Source organism: Acipenser ruthenus, chromosome 5 (assembly GCF_902713425.1).
Source record: "Acipenser ruthenus chromosome 5, fAciRut3.2 maternal haplotype, whole genome shotgun sequence".
In the NCBI taxonomy this organism is placed as follows: domain Eukaryota; kingdom Metazoa; phylum Chordata; class Actinopteri; order Acipenseriformes; family Acipenseridae; genus Acipenser; species Acipenser ruthenus.
Window position 1 is genome coordinate 30672711 of NC_081193.1, and position 23736 is coordinate 30696446.

Consider the following 23736-nt stretch of genomic DNA (forward strand, 5'->3'; position numbering starts at 1 on the left):
CCGATTATACAGTGCCCTCACAGATTGGGAGTGAGATAACTAGGATTCATTCATTCTCTGTCACACACACACCCACACCCAGCTAAGAAGATATATTATTACAAGAGATTGAAAGACAGGAAGACAACCACCATATATAATACCTAAATAAGGAATGTGTCCTTATCAGTAACATTCCACAAGCTTGCCTATACATTTAGAAAAACAGATAGAAAAACTTATAGAAAAACAACACACTGGGACCTATTTAGCAAATATGTGCGCAGCCGCTATCGCTAGGGCAAAAATGACTTCGTTTGTGAAGCGCGACGAAGTCGGGTCTCATGCATGGGCTAACTACATCAAATAGCAAATTATGTGCCCAGCCAATAAAAGCATAGTGGGGGAAGTAAGGTTACAACCAATAAGGATTCAACATTCCCTTTAAGAAGACCTGTGCGTTTGCGATAGCGAACGGAGGGAATTTTGAAACCAAAAAAAAAAAATAAGGAAGACATATGCGCCTCAACAAGGCTACATTTTTATAGCAGTCTGGGGGGACAGTTAATACTTACGAAATAAAAAAAAAAGGAATCTATAAGCAAAATGAAGTTATATAAATATTCTTTCTGTTTCACTTGCTGAGCGAGCGAGCGAGCAACAGGGTCGGGGTAAAAAAAATTGAATCAGGTGTTTTCCTTAAGTTAGGCATATACAGCTCACCTTTGAACCATGAGCACTGTCGCTGACTTTATTATAAATGCTTTCCTGTTAAAAATATACTGATGGTACGTATTTGCATCTTATACATCATAACAAAGTCTGCATTTTTTTATTGGTCTGAATGTGTACCTGTGAACCTCTGTCTAAAAGGCTTTGTCTGACCTGCCTGGCACTTGCAGCATCTGCAACCTCCAACACTGGTGCTTCCTTCAAACCCTGCAATCTTTCCTCTGTAAGTTCAACATCCATTACGGAGGGCTCGTTATGTAAAACCCAACAAACCAGGATGATATTGCTAACCTTCTGAGGAGTGTACTGTAGTGTTACCCCAGAGACATCCAAACATTGTAATCACATTCTGAGGATTCCAAATGTTTGCTCAATTACAGTATGAGCACATTTAAAACGTACGATTATACCTTCAGCAGGGGTTGTGGAGTTGAGCAGCGGTCTGAGTAGCCACCGCTTCAGTGGCTACCCGTTGTCCCCTATCAACAAGCTTCTCAGACTGTCATACCGCTGAAATGCAGCTGCCACCTCCGAAATTGGCGAGGATAAACAAGTTATGAGCAGAGCAACGACAGTTTGCATACACATTTGTGATGTAGTTCTTTGCATCACAGATCACACACTACTTGCACGTTGACAGAATAGGTCCCCTTACGATTTACGCAGAAGTGCCTATTCTGTGTTGGTGCGTGTACTTTAGTGCTACAGGCAAACAGTGTGCTCTCCGTATGTCTCCTTCCAGGTCAGCCTGAAGCAGTTGGCAGATGTCAGTGACTGTTTGTCTGTTGAGGCGAAATTGCTGTATACATTGTGTGTCAGACAGAAAAGACAGATGACTTTTAAATATTTGGGGACGTCTCCTCCTCCACTCTTTGTCTGGCCACATAGAAATTATTATTATTATTATTATTATTATTATTATTATTATTATTATTATTATTATTAATTTCTTAGCAGATGCCCTTATTCGGGGGCGACTTACAATTGTTACAAAATCACAGTACAAAGTATCACATTACTATCACATAAAATATCACATTAATCCAGTGTGCAGTCCATATTTCTTTTATTTCTCTTTTTTCTCTCTCTCTTTTCTTTGCCTGCTTCATCAGTAGTTTCACCGGTATTTTAGTGGACCATGTAATTTGCACACAGTTTAGACCAGGTTTTCACATGTCTACTGAAACGTTAACGTTGTTCATGGTTTGCTAAATTGCTACATTTGTATTTAAATGAGGACACTCCCCAAGTTCAGCCCATGTCAAGCGTTGATGCTAACTTGCCGAGTGGGCATGAAAACATGTGTTGCTAAATCACATATGTGGGCAAAGTCTGTTTGCCCACACATGCGCCTGATTCTGGTGCGCTAACTGTTCGCAAAAGTGTTTTGCGATTGCCTTAGGGGTTTGCGAACATTGCTAAATAGAGCCGTCTATCTTCTAACAATACTAAAGCCTTAATGACTACAATGGGGGTCCTGGTCATTAGCTGTCAGTAAAAGACTGAAATAGAGTCTATTAATAACCTGAATAGTTTGGTTGTATTGTCAAAACAAATGGTCATATTTTCTTTTTTATCATCCATTTATGCTTTAAAATAAAATATTGGGTGATGACTGCATAAAATGATGTGGTAGCACTTTCTTTTAAAATCAGTATTAAGTTGAGTTTACTGCTGGTGGTTTTACACGTTTACAGAAATAAATCTGAACAATGTTTGTGTAATACACTTGTTGATGCAATTGGCAAAAGTTGGAAGACGGTATTGTACTGTTGGATATCATTTTATTGATGTTTGTTTCATCATCTTGTCCAGAGACTCTCAATGCTGTACTATTCTAGGTATATTTTAAATTCTAAAACATACTCTACACTTGTTTTGAATTTCAGTATTTCAGTCACATATTCTAAATCCACATGTGTACAGGCTAGCTACTTTTCACAATTTCTGTTTGAAGTCTGTTGGGTAACTTTGCTTCACTACAAACAAGTTTATTTATTTTACTAGCCTGAATGAGGCATTGGTAACATCAGACCCTGATCTGTCACCTATAGTGGTCAACTATAGATAATGGACATGTTCTTCCCTCTAGAGGACCTAGCAGGATGTCGAAATCTCCTGAAACACAGTTCCTAGGGCCCATGAAAAACAAGGGCGTCCCATCTCTCACTGCCACTTTCTACATCAGAACACATTTCAATGCAGTTTTCTAAATGCTGTTGGAGGGTGTGGTTTGTTTAGTGACTGTTGATATTTAACTCATTTGGTACCAAACAGATGAAGGCAAGGTTTAAATAAACAGTTTGGGGTTTAAAAAAAAAAAAGTTCACATTTGTAACTAATCAGTATATAATTTACTCTTCCAGTAAGGTAGAAACAAATTAGCACATGGCTCATCTAAAGAGAGGAGCTTACACTTTTAAAAGTGGCAGACTTAGTTTTGATTGTATCCACTCGTAAGATTTGTTCTTACCAGTAGGCCTATGTGTAATTTAAATCAGTTGCAATTATGACCATTTCTTAATCTAGATTAGAATAGTTTAATTCAGAGATAATGTGTCCTTCGCTGGTTTGCATAGATAGAACTGCAGATTAATACAATGTGGAATGTAAATCTCCTTCGTTCTGCTTGTTCATTTGATTCTGCTGTTTGAACTGTCCTTGAATCTATCTGAACTGATTAGCACTTGCCAGTGCCAAACCATTAGCCTATACTTTACAGTGCTCGACAATGCAATGTAAGATGTATCCAGCGCTCCAGATAAGGTCATTTACTCTCCAATTTAGACTCTATGTGAGTAAAATGTATTTTTGGGTGAGTAAAATGCAACATTACCTTGAAGTCATAAGTACTTTCAATAAATACTGTACATACGGCTTTCCTTATTTTCCACCTGAAAAATCCCAACAAGGTCTTTTTTGCAGCCATTTAGCCCAGCTTAATAATATTCATAATATTATGTCCTGGCAGTTGCTACTCCTGCTGTAGTTGGTCTCCCACTTGTAAATCTTCCTTTCTTAGGGGTAGATGTCCTAAGATGGGCCAGTCACAGCGCAAACATAGCTCAATTTGCATTTTGTCGTATGTACTAAGAAAATATGTTAATGAAGAGAGCTGCAATATACTAATTTAAATATGTCTTCTTAGCAAAATCTCTAGCATTATACATTGTGAGAGTCGTGCAAAGTTGTTCAAGTAAATAGCGGCAGCTGAGTTGTGGTTTGCTGCAGCAGAGGTTGCCTGAAGGATAACGTCTATACATGCAAGGGTGCAAGAATCAATACATTATAAAAAATGAAAGGCAGTTTAATCCCATCAGATTGTATAGTGGGGCCCCCAACTTCACCCCCAAAAAGCTTTTCATAATCATACAGTAGCCCCTCGCTAAACCGGTGTTGGAGGCAGAGGCAGCTCCTGCTGCTCTGCTCCTGGCGGTGGAAGCGGTGGAGGTGGGAGCAGCATGAAACGTGCATCTATATATACAATTGTTCTGGGATTCAATTACCAATTAATTATTCACTTGAATCCCAGCACGTGAACTAAATCTGTGCAACCCCCGTGCTCACATATTATTAAATACTTTAAATGCACGTGAATTGAAGTGCAATTCCTGTGCCTAAATACAATTATACATTTTAAATAACTCATGCTACACACACCCATTTATATCCCGTACAGCAATATCTATACACCAACATTAACACACCACACGCAACATATAACACAGAAATGCACACAGGGGCGGGGCACATTGCCACAGATCCATATCTAACTACCGCATGCAGCATATTCACAATTGACCATTGAGATGCCAGGAGCCAACAAATTCCAAGAAACTTGACAACATGCAAACTCAAGCTGTGCAACTAAATTGCAATGCATATTTAAATATTATACTTAATTAATATTTTTTTCAATTCTTAACACACCCGTACGCAGCTTATCTGGAGAGCTGGTGTATATGTACAGTTTCTTTTTCAATTACTGTTTTTTGTTTTGTTTTTGCTTTGATGATTATAAAATATATATATATATATATATATATATATATATATATATATATATATATATATATATATATATATATATATACCTTCTTGGCTTTCTCATGAAAGGTACCAAGTAATTGTCATTGTTCTTTACAACAGTATTGTCAAAATCTGAGCTGGCCAACCTCTTTGGTAAAAAGAGCCATGCTGACAACTAGTGGGCTCAGAGTCAGGTGCAAACACAAACTGAATAAAATATAAACAACGCAGACTGTAAATAGGTTTAGTTTACTCAAACTATAAAGCTGACTAAATAGTAACACAGAAACTGCTAAGATGCCGTTTCAGTATTATTATTATTTTTTGCTTAACATGTTAGTGTTGTGTATTTTGACTGTATTTTCCACCAAAGACAAACATTTTTTTTGATCCCTTGCAGCCTTAAATTGTATTTGCCTATAAAAAAACCAAAAAACCAACAACAACAAAAAAAAAAACAGTTCTCGCCTATTATTCTTGTTTAACAATGAAATATTGAAAATATTGACCTTTTTGTCTTATGTGAGTCAGTGTCCCTGAAATTAATTGGGCGGATATAATATTTTTTTCCTAGCTTTCATTGAAACTAATGGTCCATGATCTTGTTTGAACATGTAGTCAGTATGTATAGACTCAATCTGTTAATTGTACATATACTGTTTGTCACCATGCACTGTACATGCCAGCACATTCTGATATAATGCCTATCAATATCTTTGTATCATCCACCTTTTATTGTCTGGGTAGAATCTTCTGTTTAGATTGTTCTAATTCATTTTAGAATCTTTAACTTAAAAAAAAAATCATTAGGTTGATTTTGCAAACGTTGTATATGCAGAAGTAGCACAGGTTGGGATTGTCACTCATTTTGACAGATTGACTAATCTCCTACAAAGATTTAACTTGGGTATCATTTGTATAGCATTACATGGGATTGATTAGGAAACTGCTTATTTATTTATTTAATGCATTTATATAGCACTTTGTATACTAAAGTATCACAAAGCACTGTACAGTACACAGCAGAAAAAAAGAACAAACCACAATACCTAAACTGACCCTAAGGTTGATATTGACGTACTGTGTATTTTGTTGTCTTTCCTGCAGTGAGTCAAGGTGGAATAGCAGTGGCTGCTGATATTTGTCCCGACCCGGGGGTCCCAGAGAATGGGAAGAGGACAGGTTCTGATTTCCAGTAAGAAGAATGTTCATTTTCTTTCTCTCTTTCCTCCTGCATTGTGTCAATCTTGGACTACCTAATGTTGCTTTATGACAGGTAATCCAAGATTAGTGCTAAATTGGGTGAGTGAAGCTTGTCTTTAATAATTCCTCTTGGACTTTTAAGCTTCTGGGTTCTGGAATGCAAACCAAGTACAAATTTTACATGAATATATATATTTTAAAAGTAGAAATGTTACACTCTCAATAATATGCCTCTTTGATATGCTGCTATGGAGTGGCAACATGCAAGTGTAGAGTATTGGGTAAAATGCTTATTCGTTGCAGAAAACTATGTTAAGATAACAAAACTAGGGAAATCGGGCTTACGTTTTTACACTACAGCAATCTTAACTTCGACAGGGTCTACCTAGGCACTGCAGCATAGACAAGGAAAGTGTGGTCTCTTCAGGTACCCACATGTGTAATAGTTGGCTTATGTATGTACACACCACATGTAAAAAATATATACATTTCTAATTTCACATTCTTGAATATCTTTAAAAACGTTGACAATGTAAATATATCTCTTTATTCAGACACAGCTGTGAGACACCTGTACTGTCATTCACTTTGGAATATCAGCTGTTTTTTCCCTTGACTCCACTGGGGAAGCAGAGTGCACCACCTGCTGCTTTCTAAGATCACCATGCCAAGCATTGCTGATTGGCTAATCAGACTCACTATGGAGAAAGAGCATGCCTTGAGTTAGGCTACATTAATAATACACATCAATATTTATGGTCAAAGGCTCTACATATGCATTTATTTTACAATGTGAACGTAACTATATTTAAATTGTCTTGATGTAGAGATCTCAAAACACATATTTTGCTATTTGGTTTTACATATATGTACACTTTAATAATGGCGGCAGACCAGCTATTACACATGTGGATACTGGGGAAACGGCACACTTTCCTGGTCTGTGCTGCAATGCCTGGCTAGAACTTGTATCAGTTAAGATTGCTGTATTGTAAAAACAACTAAAATTTCCCTAGTTTTGAGGCTTTGCTTAAGATAATCTTAACAATTTTTTGCAATGAAAACCTTGCAAATAGATAATATAAACACAATAACAACAACATTGTTCTAATAGGGCTAATTTGCATTGAAAAAATTGGTTCTTGCTGCTGGGATCGTTAAAAACGGGTGCTCATTATAAGAAGTGTTTGTTATAGTGAATTTAGCCTGTATATATATATATATATATATATATATATATATATATATATATATATATATATATATATATATCTATATATATATATATATATTTCATGGGCGGGAACCAGGGCTGCGAGAGGAAGGGAGTGTTTTGCAACTTAGGATTCGAGATTTGGCCTCTAGAGCAGGGGAGAGAGAGAGAGAGAGAGAAAAGGACGGGCCGGACTCCAATCGAGAGAGCCTTCCCTATGGAGTCAAGCCTGGCCCTATCGGCCTCTGGGCCCCTGAAAACACAGAGTCCTCTGACTTCTGGGAGTGTCGTTATAGGTGTTGCCTCGCGACTGGGTCCCAGTTAGCGACCGGGTTCATCCTACAGAGAACTGAAAGGCTCATATGAAACCTTGACATAAGGAAGAGAATCTGAAAGAACACAAATAATTGTTAGTTATGGGACTTGAGCACTAAGAGTATGATGGCCATGTCCCAGAAGGATCAAAGTAAGACAGAGCTTTCTTTCTTGAGGCAAGATATAGCACATGACCAGTGAAAGAATAGTGTGGCCGATGGTCCCTTCTGACCGCACGAAGAACATGTGGAGTTATGGGAACTCTAGGTTAGGGAAGTGAGAATCACAATGCCCCCAGAGGAGACCGACACAGAGGCATGCGGCATATGAAAAAAATGAGGAGGAAGAGGAGGAAAAAAGCTAACGCAAGAGAAAGAGCTGAGTGACTGGGTTTAAATAGGGAGTCAATGATGATAGACAGGTGAAATTAGGAAATAGCGAAGTCCTGGTTCATGCTCTCTGAATTTCACCAAATTTAACATATAAAATACATGGATGAAGGCTATATTTGCACCCTAAGCCATTCGAAAAAAAGGCATAATACCACAGTAGTGAAATTAAAATGGCATATTCCTCTAGAAGATTATACTTGACCTTTGACCCATATTTGACTCCTGTGCACCCCGAGACCACTTTCAAAAACAAAATGTCTCCTTTTCAATCACTTGACAACATCCACAATTTGTTGTTTTTTTAGGCACTTCTAACAAATCTCTGTGAAGATTTATTCACTGTAGCCCATCTATTATACAGTATATATATATATATATATATATATATATATATATATATATATATATATATATATATATATATATACACACACTACATTAGTTGCATATATTCAAAACTCATAAATTGTTCAAATGCAGAAGTCAAATGTATCATATTTAAACTTAAAAACAGTCATATTCCTGTAAAATACATTATACCAGAATAAACACGATTTTTTTTAACAATTAAATATATTGAAATAAGCATTTTGCTGGCACAAATAATAATCAATGATACCAGTTTAAGATGTAAGCATCAGCTATTCAATATTTCTGTTGTACTTAAAACTATAAATAACTTGCTTCTTTCTTTAATGCACAATTATCAAGTTAGAAATATTTTACCTTTGTATCATATTTTCACTTTTATTTATAATAATTAATTAAACCAAAACCTGCATCGTTTCAAACGACAGCATATAATGTTGTCAAACATATTTCTAAACTCACATAAAATATAACAAAATCAATCAATTGTTTTGTACCCTGTATTGCATTTCCCCACTTACACAGTACAATCTTAACATAAAATGAGCTGCGTAACTTAATTACACATATATTTTTAGAAACAAATATTAAACTACAAAATTTTATAGTTATGGCCAAAAGTTTTGCATCACCCTATAGAATTAACGCATTTTGCTTTATAAAGTCGATTGAAACCTGCTTAATAATGTTACAGTGCCTTGCGAAAGTATTCAGCCCCCTTGAACTTTGCGACCTTTTGCCACATTTCAGGCTTCAAACATAAAGATATGAAACTGTAATTTTTTGTGAAGAATCAACAACAAGTGGGACACAATCATGAAGTGGAACGAAATTTATTGGATATTTCAAACTTTTTTAACAAATAAAAAAATGAAAAATTGGGCGTGCAAAATTATTCAGCCCCTTTACTTTCAGTGCAGCAAACTCTCTCCAGAAGTTCAGTGAGGATCTCTGAATGATCCAATGTTGACCTAAATGACTAATGATGATAAATAGAATCCACCTGTGTCAAGTCTCCGTATAAATGCACCTGCACTGTGATAGTCTCAGAGGTCCGTTTAAAGCGCAGAGAGCATCATGAAGAACAAGGAACACACCAGGCAGCTCCGAGATACTGTTGTGGAGAAGTTTAAAGCCAGATTTGGATACAAAAAGATTTCCCAAGCTTTAAACATCCCAAGGAGCACTGTGCAAGCGATAATATTGAAATGGAAGGAGTATCAGACCACTGCAAATCTACCAAGACCTGGCCGTCCCTCTAAACTTTCAGCTCATACAAGGAGAAGACTGATCAGAGATGCAGCCAAGAGGCCCATGATCACTCTGGATGAACTGCAGAGATCTACAGCTGAGGTGGGAGACTCTGTCCATAGGACAACAATCAGTCGTATACTGCACAAATCTGGCCTTTATGGAAGAGTGGCAAGAAGAAAGCCATTTCTTAAAGATATCCATAAAAAGTGTCGTTTACAGTTTGCCACAAGCCACCTGGGAGACACACCAAACATGTGGAAGAAGGTGCTCTGGTCAGATGAAACCAAAATCGAACTTTTTGGCAACAATGCAAAACGTTATGTTTGGCGTAAAAGCAACACAGCTCATCACCCTGAACACACCATCCCCACTGTCAAACATGGTGGTGGCAGCATCATGGTTTGGGCCTGCTTTTCTTCAGCAGGGACAGGGAAGATGGTTAAAATTGATGGGAAGATGGATGGAGCCAAATACAGGACCATTCTGGAAGAAAACCTGATGGAGTCTGCAAAAGACTGGGACGGAGATTTGTCTTCCAACAAGACAATGATCCAAAACATAAAGCAAAATCTACAATGGAATGGTTCACAAATAAACATATCCAGGTGTTAGAATGGCCAAGTCAAAGTCCAGACCTGAATCCAATCGAGAATCTGTGGAAAGAACTGAAAACTGCTGTTCACAAATGCTCTCCATCCAACCTCACTGAGCTCGAGCTGTTTTGCAAGGAGGAATGGGCAAAAATTTCAGTCTCTCGATGTGCAAAACTGATAGAGACATACCCCAAGCGACTTACAGCTGTAATCGCAGCAAAAGGTGGCGCTACAAAGTATTAACTTAAGGGGGCTGAATAATTTTGCACGCCCAATTTTTCAGTTTTTTATTTGTTAAAAAAGTTTGAAATATCCAATAAATTTCGTTCCACTTCATGATTGTGTCCCACTTGTTGTTGATTCTTCACAAAAAATTACAGTTTCATATCTTTATGTTTGAAGCCTGAAATGTGGCAAAAGGTCGCAAAGTTCAAGGGGGCCGAATACTTTCGCAAGGCACTGTATGTTAACATATTGAATTACATACCGGTTCAAGTTTTCCATATACTTAAGGAAAAACTGACACAAAATAAAACACATTCTTAATCTAACATGACTGTTCTACTATTATGGCTTCTGGTAGACTTTTGCGATATCATGTTGTAGTTTATTTGATTATATGATCTTACATAAAATATCTAAATTATGTTCATATAGTTTTCTTTTTTGATGATATTTCAATCCTAAGATTCAAGGTGATGCAAAATCTTTGGCAATAGCAGTAACAGTATATACTTAATACTTCTACCACATACCGTACATATCTAATGGAAATTGTACAAAATATTTACTTAAAAGTCAGTGTGACTTGAAAGGGGAATTATTAAATAATTAGCACACATGGCTCCTGGGCAGTTTATTCTGTTAAGTTCTGCAGTGGAGTCATACCTCCCCCCACAGGTCACAAGCTGCTCTTATCGATTACAGATCCTCTTAGGCTCACTAGACTCAATTAACAGAGATCAAAATAAATAGAACACAATAATTTCATATGATATAGTAGTATCTTACACATGGGGTTGAATATACTTCAGCCCCTTACATTACTAGTGAATATTCATTAGTGTCACTGTCAGCAACAAAACATTAGCTTTAATGTATTACTTTACTGTTTTATATCCTTCACTTATACCGAGACTGATGAGTGACAGGGTTTCGTTGGGTTTTGACATATTTATAATACAGTGTTTTTGATGCATCATAACACAATGTTTAAAGGTGTGTTTCATAGCAGGATTGAAGCTGGTGGATGCTTGTTTGTATTTCCCACAGGGTTGGTGCCAGTATCCAGTTCTCATGTGAAGACAGCTATGTACTCCAGGGTTCAAAGAGCATCACTTGCCAGAAAGTGACGGACACTTTGGCTGCATGGAGTGACCACAGGCCAATCTGCCGTGGTAAGTGAGTGAGGACACATTCCAAATCTAGACACTACCATGTAAGGACAATGTCAGATAGTGTTAATAAAGATGGATTACAGAGCAACTCACTATGTTCGTGAAATATGATTTGTATACATTCACTTTGTATTATTTTAAGTCAACACATCCTCTTAGAAGTTTAAAGATTCATTATGGCCTCTAGCGCTCCAAGAAAAATGTCTAACCTTCAAGTTCATTTGGTACTATAACCATTAACCTGTCCCCCTGCAACAGGCTGTCTTAAATGGATGTAAGAACATCAGTAAGAAATACCTCATAGATTAAATGTGGCATCCACTAGGGACAGGGTTTTTCAGACAGGTTACCACGTACATGGAGATTAGAATTATTCTGAGAGTAAAATTGACTGCATTTACAATGAAAATAGAGGTAGCATGCTATGATTGTCATGTTATTATTCCTGATAAAAGCAGGAATTTTTTATTTTGACATGGGTTTACAACAAACATCTAAGTGGTGTCATGTTATGGTAATTAAGTAGGGGCTATGCTAATATTTCAGCATGCATAGTAATAATTAAAAGCACGTTGCATTGAATAGGGTGTTTACAATGATTTTGTAAGGTTTTTGAATATTATATTACAGAAACATTCCAATGTCACTTACCTAATCATGGCCATCTGGGTATACAATAGATATAACTGGAGTGTTCTTCTGCTGGTCATGTCAGTTTTAAACTACATAAGTTAATAAGTGCTTTGTTTTTTTATTGCTCAGCATTGCAAATCAGAATTGCTATACTGTAACATAAACTTCGTAAAAAAAAATGTGTCTGGTGAAAGATTTTTAAATTTTAAATCAAATAATTTTTCAAAGGGCTTTAACTTTTATAATTACTGTAAGAGTAGTATTTAGTATTAATAGCGGGATTTGATGCTATGTTCCTAAGGACCGTAAGCTAATGGTTTATTGATTAATCTAAACAGAGATCTGACTCCGCTTGTTGCTGAGATTTCAGTGACTTATCAGCCAGTCTGGAGGTATGCATATCGACTTGCATATTGCATATATATATATATATATATATACATACAGTGCCTTGCAAAAGTATTCAGACCCCTGACCAATTGAAATTTCGTTCTGTTTGATATTTTATTTTAAAAAACTGAAACTCAAAATCAATTATTGTAAGGTGACATTGGTTTTATGTTGGGAAATATTTTTAAGAAAAATAAAAAAAACTGAAATATCTTGCTTGCATAAGTATTCAACCCCTGTGCTGTGGAAGCTCCCAATTTACACCGATGAAAGAAATTGCCCTAACGAGGACACAATTACCTTACCATTGGCCTCCACCTGTGAACCATTAAAGTTGCTGTCACATTTTCTGGATAAAAACCCCACTGTTGAAGGATCATTGGTCAGGCTGTGAATCTGAAGGAAAATGAAGACCAAAGAGCATTCTACAGAAGTTAGAGATAAAGTAATACAAATGCATACATTAGGGAAAGGGTACAAAATAATATCCAAGTGTTTGGATATCCCAGTGAGCACAGTTGGATCAATAATCAGGAAGTGGAAGCTGCATCACACCACCCAGGCACTGCCAAGAAAAGGCCGTCCCACAAAACTCAGTGCTCAAACAAGAAGGAGACTTGTGAGAGAAGCCACAGAGAGGCCAAAAATCACTTTGAAGGAGCTACAGAGTTCAGTGGCTGGGAGTGGAGTAATGGTGCACCAGTCAACCATATCAAGAGCTCTGCATAACACTGGCCTGTATGGGAGGGTGGAAAGAAAGAAGCCGTTACTCAAAAAGTACCATCTGAAAGCACGTCTGGAGTTTGCCAGAAAGCATGAGAGTGACCCAGCTGCGATGTGGGAAAAGGTTTTGTGGTCAGATGAGACCAAGATAGAGCTTTTTGGCCAAAACTCAAAGCGCTATGTGTGGCGCAAACCTAACACTGCCCATGCCTCAAGACACACCATCCCTACAGTGAAGTATGGTGGTGGCAGCATCATGCTGTGGGGATGCTTCTCATCAGCAGGGACTGGGCATCTTGTTAAAATTGAAGGAAGAATGGATGGAGCAAAATACAGGGAAATACTGCAAGAGAACCTGCTTCAGTCCGCTAAAAAATTGAAGCTTGGGAGGAAATTCACCTTTCAGCAGGACAATGATCCCAAGCACAAGGCCAAAGCAACACTCGAGTGGCTCAAGAACAAAAAGGTGAATGTCCTACAGTGGCCCAGTCAAAGTCATGATCTCAATCCCATTGAGAATCTGTGGCACTATTTGAAAATTGCGGTCCACAAGCGTCGTCCAACCAACCTGAACAACCTGGAGCAAATCTGCCAAGAAGAATGGGCCAAAATCACTCCGACACTGTGTGCAAAGCTGGTACATACTTACCCCAAAAGACTTAAAGCTGTTATTGCAGCGAAAGGTGACTCTACCAAATATTAATGTGTGGGGGTTGAATACTTATGCAAGCAAGATATTTCAGTTTTTTATTTTTCTTAAAAATATTTCCCAACATAAAATCAATGTCACCTTACAATAATTGATTTTGAGTTTTAGTGTTTTAAAATAAAATATCAAACAGAACAAAATATCAATGTACCATTTGTAATTCAGTAATATGAGAGAATTGGTCAGGGGTCTGAATACTTTTGCAAGGCACTGTGTATATATATATATATATATATATATATATATATATATATTACAGGATTACAGGAGATAACGAAGTGCATTTCGCTCAGTAAGATGACGATTCTACAGTTTGTCCCTTGAATCTGATGCATTTAGTGCACTGGTTTTGGGATATGTCCTCTAAATCACTGCAGGGAGATTGATTAAAAAAAATACTAACAACAAGTGCTCTGGATTTTCTGTTCTGTACAACATCATGGATCATTATTGCTGTGTTACCTGTTTGACAATGTGGGCAATAATCCTTACACTATCAGTGCACCAGAGCGAACATTTTGAAAACAGCCTTGAAACAGATTTTAAAGTAAAAAGTGTAAAAAGTTGTCAGGATGTTAACAATGATGAAAAATGACAGATACATTATTTAAACAGTTGTAGAAACACATGGGGACGTGTAATGCTATATTTTCCGGAACCCCGCTACTTACTCTTTAATAGAGATAGGAATTGACTCAAATATGTATAATAGAAGTACATGGCTTTAAAATAAACCACTTAATTGTGCTACCTCTACCCTTATACTGACTTGTGTGCAGTTATTTAATTCTGCCACTGTATAAAATTATGAAAAAGCACATCAATTATCGCTGCCATTATTTTTAAAATTTGAATAGTATACAAATGTATTTTGTTTGGTAGATTGAAGATAGATCTACCAAACTACTGCAGCTAAAAATAAAAATGCTTTGAGGGTTTCCAAGATATTCAATACAACTTTCAAACTTTTCAGTGCACAAGGGTTTGTTCAAATTACAGTCATTTGAATTAAATTAGGCAACATGTCACACCTTCAACAGCTATAAAATAAATATTTCTTGGCAGCATTTCTACTGTTTCATAATTGACCTTGATGTATTTTCCTGCATCACTGTATAACCTCTTTTTAATATCAAACTGCTTATTAATGATTTTTTTTTTTTTTCTGATAAGTAACATACCATACAGTAGGGAGTCAATATCATTGGCAGTCTGTAATGCCAGTTTGAATTAAAATGGGTGATCATTGCTGGTTATTTAGCATTAATTATAGACCTGTAAATTAAGGATGTGTTCTGATTTACATCTCTGATGTCCCTTTAGAAGTCTCTAACTCTTAAGTAATTAACAGGCTTTTAGTCCTCTGGGGTTTCTTGATTTAAAGCATTCAATAATTTGCAGGGAGATGGAACTCATCCTTGACATCGTTTGTACATGTGAATGCTTTAAAAATTAGCAGCAGTCTAATCTGTTGCTGATAGCGAAAATGTACACTAGGTAATTAGGTCTTGCAGTTAAAAAGCATTGTTCTTTTCTGCTTCATACTGTAGGTCAAATGATTTATTTATTTTCAATCAGAATATGGTTTATTGTTTATTAATCGCCCTGTATAACAACAAACAGATTCCAGCTTTAATTCACATTGGAAACATGGAATAATAATAACGATCATGTAGACATATAGTTTTCATAGTATAACGCAGATCCATTTGCATATTATTGAGGATGATCAAGATGGGTGTGCAGAATGCATCAAAGCGTGTTATCTATGATTTAGTTTTTTTTAAATTTGGCACGTTTCCTGTGAACGTGCAACAAACACGGATCCACATGTTGCCTGCAGAGCACAAAGCAGGCAAAGATGCCACTAAAGCTTTAATAATATTGAAATATACAGGTTTCCTGAAAAGCATGTGTGAGAGCTTCTGGTAGTGGAACATAGTATTTAATTTCTGCAACCAATAACATGGATCATACCTCCCCTTCTTATCTCCATCCCCTCGTGTCTCCTTATATTTCCTCACACCCTCTCCACTCATCCTCTACTGGTTGACTTTTTTATGCCTTCTCTTCACTCTCCTTCCTCCGGTGCTCACGCCTTCTCTTTCCTTGTCTCCCCCTGTGATGGAACCCGCTACCATCACAGGCTTGGCTCCTCAGGACTGTTCAATTTTCTACTGCTTTCCACCGTCTTCTCAAAACCCACTTATTCAACCTTTATTTGTAAATTCCTATTTATATATCTGTTTGTATATTTTCATTTATTTATATTTATGTTTAATATATTGTATATGTTTGTTTTGCATTTCTATTGCCTGTAACTTATACACATTTATATTTTGTTTAATTTCAGTAAGTCACTTTGGATAAAAGCGTTTTTTAAATAATAATAATAATAATAATAATAATAATAATAATAATAATAATAATAATAATAATAATAATATAGAATAAACAAATGTACTTTTGTGCAATGTTTTATGTTTGCTAATAATACCATATTATTTAAGCGACAGTGCTTGTCAATGAGTTGATCATGACTGGAGTTATCCACCCCTATCTGAAGGCGAGGGCGCTAACGAAAGTCAAGGTCAATACACAGTAGAGCCTTCCTCGAGAGAGCACTATTGCTATTACAATTTTTTTTTTCTCTCTCATTATTTTCTTTAAAAAAACACTTAAAAACCTACATTTATCTCAAACTTGTGATGATCCATCAGGTACCCTTCCTCTGACAAGTTCAAGGTAAATGCAATGATGACAAAGGAGGAAGGAGTTGCATTACATTTAAATGTAGCCTTACTATTCATTTCAAATAGGATTTTTAAGCTAAATATATTTTTCTAGCACATTTTGCAGAACACAATTCTAAAAATCTAAGTGCCCCATAGTGTGTTGCAGACTGTGTGCTTGATCTGCTTTTTCTTGAACTGTGGCAGAGTAAGTAGCCTACTGTACTCTATATTGCTTGCATTTATGTGAAGTATGCAGAGGAATGTAGCGAAAACAGTGTGCATTACCCATAGGTGTGTACAAAAAGTTTGTGGAATCCATCTGAGCACGTTTTAAACCGGTGTGGCTATACATGATAATTACATAATATCCTAGTGGATATAGCACTCCATAGACATTGTTCATGATAATGTTGAAAATTTGATATTTCCTAAACATATTAAAGGAAAAGTAATCAATCTTTTTCATTCTATTTTTTTTTTATACAGCAAGAACATGTGGGTCCAATTTAAGAGGGCCAAAGGGTATCATCACATCTCCAAATTACCCAGTCCAGTATGAGAATAATGCACATTGTGTATGGGTTATTACTGCAGCTGCTTCTGACAAGGTGAGTTTAATTGGGGATTGACATCAATTCTGATGTACAACTCCCTGCTAGGAAATGTTTCTTTTCTCAGGCATTTGATTACATTTGTATGGGATACACATATAAACAAGTACACCATGGATATGAATAACAGTATACTGTATGCAAAAGTGTACTGTTACTAATACTGACATACAGTCATTCTGTGTTAAAAAAAACACTTACAATTAATAAATAAATAATATTTCAACCTGATCCCTTAAAGCACTAACAGGTACGCTGGAAGCAGTCACCTAGCAACATGACAAAGCAATAAAAACACCATTATTAGGAAGATGGTTGTGTTCTATTTAGCTGGGCATCATCTGTTCATGGATATTTTCTAACATATAGTTATAAAAACGAGACACAGACCCCCATGGCAACTTTTTTTTTTTTTTTTTTACTGTGTTCCTTTTGAAGTTTCTAACTCTTAAGTAGATGATGTTCTACTACATCTGACAAGACTAAAACTTTCCCAATTAGATAAAAACAAGGCAACACATACCAGAATAAGGCAGTGTCTCTTTACAGAATCTTTAGAGAATTTTGGAGGGAAGTTACACACTGAAAAATATATTTAGGACAAAGCCTTTCGTCATAGCTAAAAATAGACAATTTCACAGAATGATTACAGCTACAAACTTTTAAAATATATTTATTAATGTAATACATTTAAATATGTTTGCTAAATAAACATATTGAATGTATTTAACATGTATTTTGTGTTTTCATTTATTCTTTTAACACACGCTCCTAATCAAAAGTAAAGAATGGATTTTTTTCGATTTTTTTTTTTTTTTTTTTTTTTTTTTTTAACCGTAGCCTACCTTTTCAAACAACCGTAACAGGAATATTTCATTTTTAAAATACATGTTCTGGTTGTAAATTGAGAATTTTTCATTTTCGTTCATGTCTATTTAACACAACTGTGGTTTTGGTATTACAAGATGTAAATTAAAAGATTAGAAGGATAGATCTGCATTTACACTATTGTCAGGTAAATCGGGGTTTCATGCATCTCCAAAACTGTAAACCGCCCTCCATTTACATTTATCATTATCAAGGGTATACAGAGAAATATTTTCTGCACAAAAGTTAATTTGTTTAATTCTCCTTTAAAGCTGTTCCCTCCAATTTCATTAAATTGTTTGTGATATTGCTGTGCTAGTTTCTTAGAATTTAATTTTGCCAAATGTCTTTGTAGTTCTGTGTTAGTGTTCACCTTTATTTGACATTTGCTTACCGCTTTAACTTTGTACTGCCGCCAATTCAAAAGTCAATAAATGTCAAAATTAATGGGTTCCATGCAAGCCGTGTTCACCATGACTTTCCAGTGCTTCTGAAGCTTACCAGAAAGCCATGGACTCCATGCTATTTGGCATGCCAGGTGCAGTGTGGTACATGGACAATGTTGTTGTCTATGCTGGAAATGAAGTAGAACGAGAGCAAAGACTTCGGAAAGTTTTCAATCGGCTTCAAGACAAGGGACTAACGCTTAATAGGGATAAATGCTGTTTTGGATTGAAGGAAATTTAAATTCTAGGACATCTTGCAGCAGAAGAGGTCAAGCCTGACACTAAAAAGGTAGATGCTGTTATCAAGGCACCAAGACCAGAGAATGTTGGAATACTGCGCTCATTTCTAGGAACTTGTGGTTTCCTCATGAAATTAATTCCAAATTATGCTAGTATCTCAGAACAACTCTGTATGCTCATGAGAAAAGACATTGATTGGAAATGGAATTCCAAAGCAGACTCTGCTTTCAAACAGTTGAAACTAGCCCTAACTAATGAACCACGCCTTGCTTAATACAAACTAGGTGCACCAACAGTAGTAATAACCGATGCAAGTCCTGTGGGGTTAGGAGCTATACTGTTACAAACACAGCAGGATGGTTCCAGAAAGCCTGTAGCTTGTGGCAGTTGTTCTCTTACAGCCACAGAAAGACGTTATTCAAAGATAGAGCGAGAAGCACTTGGATGTGTTTGGGCTGTAGAGCATTTCCAAATGTATCTCTGGGGATGCAAATTTACATTACGAACAGAACACAAGCCCTTGATTCATATGTTTAACCCAGAAAAGTCAAAATTGAACACATCGTAAAAAAACAAATGGAACTGACTCCTTGTCATGCTTACCATTGCCAGAGACTGAATCATGTGACATAGTTGAGGACTATGTGCATAAAGTACTTTCCATATGTACGAGTGATTAGGAAGCAATGTCTCTAGATGAGCTGAACTTTGCTTCACAACAGGACCCTGTTATTAAACAACTTTGCTTGATTGTGGAAACAGGACAATGGCCAAAAACCTTACCTGAGCACATGTGGTCAACTGAGCTTTCAACACGTGAAGGCTTGCTTCTCCGAAGGAATTAAATTGTCCTACCAACTACTAAAGACAATCAAGTGTTACAGTTAGCACATGAAATGCACTAAGGCATTGTCCGTACAAAACAAAATCTGTGCAGCAAGTTTTATTGGCCAAACGTGGACTTAGACGTGGAATGTTTGGTTAGAAATTGTTGTGCTTTGCCCGGGTAGGGAGGGCTTAGGTCGGCAGGGGAATCCACGGCTCACCGCGCATCAGCGACCCCTGTGGCCGATAGGGCGCCTGTGGTTCTGCAGTGGAGCCGCCTGATCTGTGTTGTCCTCCGGCACTATAGGTCTGGTGGCATTGCTGTGGATCTGCAGTGCGAAAAATGACGGCTTGGCAGGAGCACATTTCGGAGGACGCGTGTTCCAGTCGCCGTTTCCCGAGTCGGCGGGGGGGTTGCGAGCGGTGAGCCGAGGATACAGATAATAATTGGGCATACTAAATTGGGGAGAAAAACCAGGGTAAAAAATTGGCGACGACTAAATTTATATAATAAATAAATAAATAAATAAATAAATAAATAAATAAATTGTTGTGCTTGTGTGCTGAATCAGCCTTTGCAAAACAACCAACCCGTGCAACCACTGGACTTACCAACACGTCCTTGGACAAAGCTAAGAATCAATCTTGTTGGTCCTATAAAACACAATTATGTCCTCACAGTAATCGACTACTACTCTTCATATCCTAAGGCAGTTGTAGTTAAAGACATTTCTTCACCAGCGGTTGCAGCAAGGCTACAAGAAATCAGTTTGTCAGTCATGCCTTTGAACAATTCCAGAAAATAATAATAAGCAACAAAGTAAATCTTTAAGTTCATTTCTGTGATTACTATAAAGGGTTACAACAGCCTTAGTTAACAGTTGAAAATTGAAAGAAAATAAGTATGTTAAAAGAAACTTGCACACTTGCTCCCTTTCAGAGAAACACATTTATATTTAGCCAATGTTTCAGTACCAGAGTACCTTCAAAATAACACATGAATAAAGGTGAACAAACAAATATTTGTTTTCAATTCATTATTTTCTGTTTCTCCACTTTGACTGTCTCAAAGTAAGACATTCCCGGTGTTACGCAGAATTCTGTATCCCTGCATGATTCCATCCCTGTGCAGATGCAGTTTTTCAAAGCTGGACATGGATGTGTGATATTCCTGTGCCCGAGTCCCACTGTGTTCTCAAGCACTGCCATTGAGTTCTGCTGCAGTTTGCAACAAATATTGAAAACAAGACCAAACTAATTCTGTAGCAAAATAAAACAGCACATTTAACACCACTGATTTTCTACAGTATGCTCAGCCTCCTGCGTTGCTTAATACACGAAACCCTTGATTATAAATAACCTTATAAAACTGTATTTTTCTTTTAAAACACATTTTAATTTTTTTACATGTAGCAATCTTGATCTACGCAGGCGTCAAATCTAAGGGGATACAGAATTCTATGGGGATACAGAAATCTGCGTAACACCGGGCAGCCTCCCCTCATCCTACAGAGACCCACTGAAGATGTAGCTGGTGCCGGCTGCTGCCTCCTTGGTCGCTGTCATTCTCACAAAGTGAGAGCCGGACTACCTGTCCTTTGGAGTGTCCATATACTAAAATAAAGGGTGTGCAACACATGCAGCATTTCGCATGCTATGATGACTGGCAAATGAACCATTTAGCTCGCCTTATTCATGTATATTATTATATTAGTGAATAGAGCGGGCACGCCTTCCTTTTTGCGTGCAGTATGGATTTCTCTTACCACACAGTATTTAAGGTAATTTACCACCGTTTAATGCATGAGGCCCTTTATCTCTAACAAAGGGAGGGATGTAGTATAGTGATGGCTAGAGACACCTAGTGGTGGGTGGAGTTAATGAGAGAAAAGTAAGATGGTGACTACCATGTAGATGGCAAGTACCATGTAAACCATTAGAATGTGTTCTAGCATAACTATTTACTTGTTACTTTTATAGGTATTAATAAACTCTTGTTTATACACTCTAAGCGAGTGGTTTATCCAGAACACCACAGGTATTGGGAGGGACAGTAAAAGGATGAGACCTGAAAATGTTTTTAAATTTGTTTATACAAAATGCCAGTTCAACATAGATACATATTTAAAGTTTGGGTATTTTGCTAATTTACTATTCACAAACATTCATATTTTTTACCTCTATTTCTTCTAACGCGTATGTATAGATTTGCATGACAATTTGTAGGCTCGGGAAAGAGAATCCGTGGGCTATTCATTTTCTTATCAACTCTGATTGTAAAATCGATTGAAAATAAATTACCAACACTAAGAAGTGCATGCCACAGCAGCCTTAATGTCCCTCATTTATTCAAGTTTGTAAGCGTATCATATATGGAGTCATGACTTGTCCAGTCTTGTAAAAAAGAAAGTATAATATAAAACTGTGATTATACAAAGAATTGGACTCAAAGAAAGATAAGCATCATCAAGCTCTGATTATATAATCATTCTTCTGAGGAATAATTTTTAGTAAGCTAGGTGCGGATTCTTGTTTGGTAAGGTTATTATCTCAAATAAAAGCAAATTATTCATTGCTGGTAGCGTCACATGGGGGGAATCTGTGTATAAATAATCCTGCGTGCCTGCGGGGCGTGTCAATCCCAACCTTCTGTCTCCATCTCCTATCAATCTAGCAGCGAACACGCATCCACGTCATCCAGAGAATTCACTCAGTCATTCATTGCAACTACTCCTTACATCACGAGTAGCAAGACTGCTGTTACACAGCCTTAAAAGAAAATGACAGCAGTCCGCTTCTTTTTTTATTTTCTCTGTTGCAACTTTCTTTTGCCTCAGTTCTAGTTTACAATGTCGTTGAGTTAGCGTCCTTACACATTCAGCATAATAACTTAATGCAATGTTTGTCTGAAATAAACTCTGCAGCTAATCGAGATTATGGCTCCATCAAATATGCCACTTACTTGTTTTCTCCGTTCTGTTCCACCTTTCAACTTTGTGGTGTTTTTAACTTAATTTAAAAAAAAAATCATTTTTGTTCATGGCTCTACTCATCTGCCATATATTTGAACATGTACCATGTAATGTAACATGTACACACGTGCATTTTTTCTACATACTTCTTTTGGATATGACAATGAAAATGAAACATTGAACAATTAAATCATGAATCGTTAAATGATTGCTAATACGACTAAATACATTTGTTATACAATAAACATTGCTGTTTTCTCTTAATATCCAGCAATATAACTAGCAAACCTCGCTTGCCACACATACTTTTACAGGTTGTTCTCTGTGTATATAAGTTTATAATAAGTTAATAACAGTACCCGTTTATTTTGAGCGAATACAACGTGGATCCAGGATGTGGCTGACTGCAAGGTGGAAGTCTGAACTGAAGGCAAATAGTGCTATTTGATTCGCTGGCTGCTCCGAAAAAGCAAGCTAAATGTAAAGTTGAATTTGATTAACTTGCTGTGATGTAATGTTTTATCATTGACCACTGAGGTGTAAGACCGTGGGAAGAGTGTTTTTTTTTTTTCAAATTATTGTATGTTTGAAAACATACAGACAGACAGAAGAGGCTGAAAAAAAAATAAAACTTTGTTAACCGATAAACAAAATCTTTTATATCGTTTTTATTCCACAACGTAATAAATTAATTGTTTGGACAGTTAAAAAAAAAAAATGAGAAAAACCACAAAGAAAGTGATTTCTATCATTTCTAAATTGAAAGTTATAAATTAGAGATTCAGCTTTATAATAAAACAACAAATGATTACATAACATGCATAAAATTAAAATTATACAAAAAGGTATAATTCAAACAATGCGCAATATGGGCTGAAATACCCCTCTAATTTCTAATGTACCGGGCACTACTCTTAAAAAAAAAAAAAAAATGACTTGGCTATTTCAATCTCCATTGTATTCTCTGAAATCCTCCCCATACTTTCCAGACCCTGGGTGCTCACCTACAACAGGAACTGGCTATGCTACATTGATAATTAGAACATATATCCCTGTTATTTTTTATTTAATTTTTTTTACAGATTACTTATCCTACAATATGCTTCTCT

The 23736-nt window shown here is 36.5% G+C and overlaps 1 protein-coding gene across 1 annotated transcript in view; it reads left to right on the plus strand.

Annotated features, from left to right (window-relative positions):
• Positions 1–23736, plus strand: part of LOC117402922 (CUB and sushi domain-containing protein 1-like) — a 778430-nt gene that overhangs the window by 498037 nt on the left and 256657 nt on the right. The window contains exons 8-10 of the mRNA XM_034004588.3: positions 5848–5935; positions 11352–11476; positions 17153–17274. Of these exons, the coding sequence (XP_033860479.3) occupies positions 5848–5935; positions 11352–11476; positions 17153–17274 (335 nt within the window). The remainder of the gene's footprint in view (positions 1–5847; positions 5936–11351; positions 11477–17152; positions 17275–23736) is intronic.